General features: G+C 37.1%; 3 protein-coding genes across 3 annotated transcripts in view; 2 read left to right on the top strand and 1 right to left on the bottom strand.

Annotated features, from left to right (window-relative positions):
• The window catches only part of LOC104718937 (proteasome subunit beta type-2-B-like), a 5,498-nt gene extending 4,012 nt beyond the window's left edge, over positions 1-1,486 (top strand). Inside the window, exons 3-4 of the mRNA XM_010436763.2 lie at positions 14-91; positions 1,014-1,486. Coding sequence (XP_010435065.1) covers positions 14-91; positions 1,014-1,346 — 411 coding nt within the window. The 3' untranslated portion in view covers positions 1,347-1,486. The remainder of the gene's footprint in view (positions 1-13; positions 92-1,013) is intronic.
• Positions 1,409-2,606, bottom strand: LOC104718935 (non-specific lipid transfer protein GPI-anchored 2-like). The gene is made up of 3 exons (XM_010436761.2): positions 2,177-2,606; positions 2,042-2,098; positions 1,409-1,960 (listed from the first exon to the last, which is right to left on the bottom strand). Exons 1-3 carry the CDS (start codon positions 2,556-2,558, stop codon positions 1,737-1,739), a joined length of 663 nt encoding a protein of 220 aa, XP_010435063.1. The 5' UTR covers positions 2,559-2,606; the 3' UTR covers positions 1,409-1,736.
• LOC104718934 (non-specific lipid-transfer protein-like protein At2g13820) lies at positions 3,072-3,916 on the top strand. The gene is made up of 3 exons (XM_010436760.1): positions 3,072-3,433; positions 3,525-3,557; positions 3,637-3,916. The coding sequence occupies exons 1-3, from the start codon at positions 3,118-3,120 to the stop codon at positions 3,768-3,770; spliced, it is 483 nt and encodes a 160-aa protein (XP_010435062.1). The 5' UTR covers positions 3,072-3,117; the 3' UTR covers positions 3,771-3,916.

Here is a 5,427-nt window from a genome sequence, read left to right as displayed (position 1 = left end):
GTCACTTTATCAGTTTCGTAATGGGCTCCCTTTGACTACTTCTGCTGCTGCTAACTTCACTCGTGGAGAGCTCGCTACTGCTTTGAGAAAGGTCAGCTGTCTAGGGTTTTCAATTTTTTTCAGAATTTTGGGAGTTGATTTATATCTGAGATTTGGGGAATTAAGAGTTTCTAATCTCTTTGCTTTAGATGCTTTTATGAAATAGTGAGATAGTGGAAGATCAGTAGATAAATCGATTGTGGAGTAACCACTTAGTGCTGCTTATTCATGATTTTAGTTTCCTCTTAGGTTTCATGTAAATTTTGTTGAATGTTTCCTCTGTCATACTGTGGTTTTGATAGTATTAAGGTGTTTGATACTTGATGCTTGTTGATTAGCTTAACCCCTTGGGTTTTTCAGTTCCTCTTGTGTGGTGTTGTAAAACCATTGTTGTGATACAAGTAGTTCTGAGATTCCAACCATGATGAGTTGAAGTTAGCTATACTTTTGTTCTCCCATTACGATTTTCATTACCTCAGAGTAGCTAAATGCCGTTGGAAATTATACCTAATGTTGTTCATTATTTAGACAAAGTGTGGCCCTTTAGAATATTCAAGGTAGTTGAGAAAGATAATGAGACTATTCTACACTTTGTTGCATTATTATGTGTTTGGATGTTACAAAAGTTTTTCTTTGAATTGGATGAAATTATGAAATTAAGAATTTTGATGCAGAAATTTAGAAAGCCTGACAGTTTTCTTCTGCCAAGCTTGATAAGAATATACAAGGTTACTCTGATTTCCGTGAAAATCTGATCCTCAAGGCTAACTGATTTGGGATTAGTTTACCCATTTTGGGATGATCTTCCAACTTTTAGACGGTGTGGATAGTGGGGTAACCCATGAAGCCTTTGCTACAAAGATTGTTAATGATTTGATGGATGATGTGGCTTCTTTTGGTTGTTTATGACTGGTCTGCATATTCGCACTTAAGTTTTGAGATTTCTCATTGCTGTCTGTTCTGCTTGATTCCAGAACCCGTACTCGGTGAACATCCTGATGGCTGGATACGACAAAGAAGCCGGCGCATCTCTATACTACATCGACTACATTGCAACCCTTCACAAGGTTGATAAGGGAGCATTCGGTTACGGCTCATACTTCTCTCTCTCAACAATGGACAGACACTACCGCAGCGACATGACTGTTGAAGAAGCCATTGAATTGGTCGACAAGTGCATACTCGAGATCAGGTCAAGGCTGGTCATTGCGCCACCAAACTTTGTAATCAAGATTGTTGACAAGGACGGAGCCCGTGAGTATGGTTGGCGTCTGTCTGTAAATGACGTCACCACCGCTGCTGTCTGAGTTGTTTTTTATTGGGTTTATTAGACGTTTATGTTATTACTCAGCTCATATTTACTTCTCTGTTGAACTTTCAAGCTCCCTGGATATTAAAAGTTCCTAGATAATGATGATGATATGCATGTGTTGAACTTTGAAATGAACTTTGTCTTTTTTTTTCTTGCGTATGATATGAAGCAAAAAGTAATGAAATGGAAAACCTAAACCTCTTCTTCCACTATATCATCTTTGTTCAAGGAAACACTACTCAAAGCTGACACAGCCACACTAATAGTAGCAGTAAAGCAGCTGAACATACTCAACAGTAGAAAGATTTTAACTACACAGCCCAATGGTAAAATCTATGCGTCAATGAAGTAAACCTAAGCAGTAAGCAAGCAAGCACAGAGAGCTTCATACCATACAGATGCGTGTGAGGAGTATAGAAGTGGCCAGAGTCATGATGATGGTCGATAGAGACCAGAAGTTTCTGATCTTTGGATAGCTGCTAGAGATGTATTGTGGAGCCGGTGGTGGTGGTGGTGTTACAGCAGCTGTTTCCGGTGAGAATTGATCGGAACTTGGTGAGGTTTCTGGTGCTAAGCCGACCGATTGAGGAGAAGCGGATCCTCCATTACCTGCAGATTTTGACATAAACGAAGCTCAAGTCTCATATCAACGAAACTTAACAAAATCCATCGGAATGATCCGTTTCTCACCGGGAACAAACGGATTAGTGAACTGGATACTCTGAAGCGGCGGAAGCTCCGGCGACTCTGCACCACATATCAAATCCCTAAAAATCACACATCTACGATTCGATTCAATCGGAATAGAAGGACTCGAAATTAAACCTGATGGCGAGCAGCGAGACTCAAAAGATTCGTCGGAGCTCCGATCGGTACAGATCTGGGAAAGAGAAACCAATCTAGATCGATCCAACGGGAACCCAAGGATCATCGGCTGCCGGAGAAGATAACAGAGGCAGTTCCCGGCGCTGGAATAAATCGACGAGGTGAAAACGGAGCAGCAAATAGGATTCGGAGTCTCTGAGATGTTGTTAGGTGGAGCGGAGACGTAAGGAAGACAAGGAGAGAACATGACGAGCTCCTCCGTACAGGTCAGGATCTGTGGAGCTGAAGAAGACGAAGGTGCCTGAAGCGTCGCGTATACGGCGGAGGAGAAGAGGATCGCGAGTATAAGGATGAAGACGACGGTTTTGATTGTTGCGGCCATTGTTGTTTCTGTTGTTGTTTCAGATCTCTCTCTCTTCTTCTTCGTGATGAGTTAGTTACAGAGCTTTGGCTGAGTCGTAGTGACGACGAGTATATAAGGATGGTGGCTGGCGGGAAATAAAAAAAAAAAAAAAGCTTGTGGAGGTTTTATGTGAAGTTACGAATTTGCCCCTGCGTTGATTTTTTTTTGGGTGGGTTGATGATGCTGCTGAGTTGGTTATTAGTGACTGGGCCACTAAGGTGCGTCCACGTGTAGAGATTGCTTTTGATCTGGTGGGCTTTTAAATGATAGCTAAAAAGCCCGTAATGATAACGCAAAACATTTATAAAAAAAAACTTCATTAAACCAGTCACAATAACGTAACCAAATTCTTTCACAAGGTGTTTGGAAAAGTTTGGTCATGCAAATTGAGCCACATCCTTGTTTTTCGTCTTTTTCTTGCGGCCTCAACTTCTTTACGTACCTCCTACAAAATACTCAAAACACTAACCATTATACACAAACAAACTAAAATTTAATTCTTGAGAGATTTTTTGGAGCAACACAAGTAAAAGTTAACATGAAACCTGGAATGTGTTTACTGTTGTTTATAGCGTTAATGGCAGTGATGTCGACAGTTTCTGCTCAGTCGTCGAGTTGCACGGATGTCCTAATCAGTATGGCACCGTGCCTCGGCTTCATCACTCAAAACACTTCTTCTCCGTCTCAACAATGTTGTAATCAGTTGGCTCATGTTGTCCGGTATTCTTCTGAGTGTTTGTGTCTAGTTCTCGAAGGTGGAGGTTCTCAACTTGGAATGTTTGTTAACGAGACACAAGCTCTTGCTTTGCCTAACGCTTGTCATGTTCAAACTCCTCCTGCTAGTCGCTGCAATGGTAAAGATAAAGACTCATCACTGCCCATTAGATTCATCTTTTCGATTTCTTAATTTAGTCTCTCACGCATTAGGAGTTTTATCATTTTCAGGTGGTTCTTCGGATAATTCGCATGCAACTTCAGGTAATGAGATAATTAATTAATTATATGGAACCTAATCGTATCGTATCTATTTTGACATAGTTATTATCTCTATGAACAGGACATGGACATGGATCAAAAACAGTCCCAGCTGGAGACAAGTCATCATCTGATAGGAGTTCTAGCAATTTCTCGTTCCCTCTACTCGCCATCCTTTCGGCAACTTCGTACATCACAATCTTTATAAAATACTGACTTATTTTACCCATAAAAAGCTTTCGGCCTAAAGAACATATTCGTTTTTAGTCTCTCTATTAAATCGCAGTGTATTTGTGGTATTGGTTTGTAGTGCAAAGAGTGTTGCATCTCTTTTCTTTATGCAATGATATTATTTTCTACAACATGTTTGAATTATATATGCGATATGTTTTATACTTTTATGTTTATATAAGTTATCATTCTTTGCACGTTTTTTCTTTGTTAGAAAGTTGGACCGCGCTATGCCGCGGTTTGGATGTTTATTTATTTTTATTATATTTTTTTCTATTTTTTCGGATTTCATAATAATTTAATATATGTTGTTTAAAATCAAGTTTCATAATAATTTCAATGGTAATTTTTTATTATTATTATTATGATTTACATCATCATATGATACTTGAATTTTTTATTTTATAAAATCATTTTTGGATATATTTTAAATTTTATTACCCTAAAAAAGAAGTTTAAAGATTTCAAACACTTAGTCAATATGACCAAATGTATTTTGACTTTATGAATTCATAAATAAAATTCTTTCAATATGACCAAATGTATATTGACTTTATGAATTCATAAATAAAATTCTTTTTTTTTCTATGAAAAAAAAAATTCAAACACTTAATTCTTGATTTGTTTCTCACTCACAAACCCTTTAGAATAGTAACAGAGATTACTGTTTGATATCTACATTGTAATTTGTAAATGTTTTTGATGGATCTTAGTCTTTTAAGCTTAGCACTTCAACCTTTGTCTCATCTCACATAATTTATCTCTTACAACATATTACACTTATTCTTGTCTTTTAGTCTATTTAATTTTTCTGTTAATATTAATTGTAGACTTAAATAAATAATTACATAAAATTATTCAAAAATTGTAGACTTAAATAAAGAATTATGATTATTTAACAGAAAATTAAATAAACATACTCATTTACATATATGGGCATAAACTACAATAATAGTCCAATGGCTTTTTACCTTCATTGACCAAGTCACATTTATTCTCCTTTGCATCTTCGTCTTCGTCTTCTTCTTCCTCTGCAACCACACCACCAATTCATCTGGTCATGCTTCCTCTTTGCTCTTAATCATCATAGCATCTTTCACTTCTAGTTTTCCTTTTTCTTTTGCAATGAATCAACTTTCAACACTCTCTCTTGATTCATTTGCTTAATCCCCGAAATCCAATTCAATAATTTGATCCCAAGGCTTCTTATTCTCCTGTGTGATTCACCTCTTCAATGTATGAATATCTTTCATGACATTGTCACAGCTTAGTGGTGAGTAATCTTGCTCCCTCATGAATCGATTCTCCTTAATTGTTTTTTTTTTGGTTTGTGAGCTATCTCTCTCACGTTTTCTTCTTTAGTTGTCTATGCAACCTCCTTCTGGTCTCTCTGTGGAGAACTTGAAACGCCTGCATAAGAAGGAATATATTTTCCATCTCTTGTTAGTTTCATATCATAAAATCAAAACAATCCACATAAGAAAACCTTGGAAGTTTACAACAGAGACGGGGTAAACTATCAACCCTGCAATAGTTTCCTTCTTCAACAAAGTTAGTTACTTTTTATTAGGTGATAATACGGGGCACAAACCTTTGAGTATATTGATGGGAGTTCAGAAAATAGATTTAAGAAACAATCAAC

This window comes from Camelina sativa, chromosome 10 (assembly GCF_000633955.1).
Source record: "Camelina sativa cultivar DH55 chromosome 10, Cs, whole genome shotgun sequence".
NCBI lineage: Eukaryota > Viridiplantae > Streptophyta > Magnoliopsida > Brassicales > Brassicaceae > Camelina > Camelina sativa.
Note: the sequence above shows the minus strand (reverse complement) of the source record. Positions and strands in the feature narration are given on the sequence as shown.

Excerpts from the sequence above, each read along its gene's own strand:
- LOC104718935 (XM_010436761.2), bottom strand. The coding sequence starts at position 2,558 with ATGGCCGCAACAATCAAAACCGTCGTCTTCATCCTTATACTCGCGATC. Across the intron at positions 2,099-2,176 it reads GTCTCGCTGCTCGCCATCAG|AGTCGCCGGAGCTTCCGCCG; the intron begins GTTTAATTTCGA and ends TATGTGGTGCAG. Across the intron at positions 1,961-2,041 it reads CACTAATCCGTTTGTTCCCG|GTAATGGAGGATCCGCTTCT; the intron begins GTGAGAAACGGA and ends CAAAATCTGCAG.
- LOC104718934 (XM_010436760.1), top strand. The coding sequence starts at position 3,118 with ATGAAACCTGGAATGTGTTTACTGTTGTTTATAGCGTTAATGGCAGTG. Across the intron at positions 3,434-3,524 it reads TCCTGCTAGTCGCTGCAATG|GTGGTTCTTCGGATAATTCG; the intron begins GTAAAGATAAAG and ends TATCATTTTCAG. Across the intron at positions 3,558-3,636 it reads TAATTCGCATGCAACTTCAG|GACATGGACATGGATCAAAA; the intron begins GTAATGAGATAA and ends CTCTATGAACAG.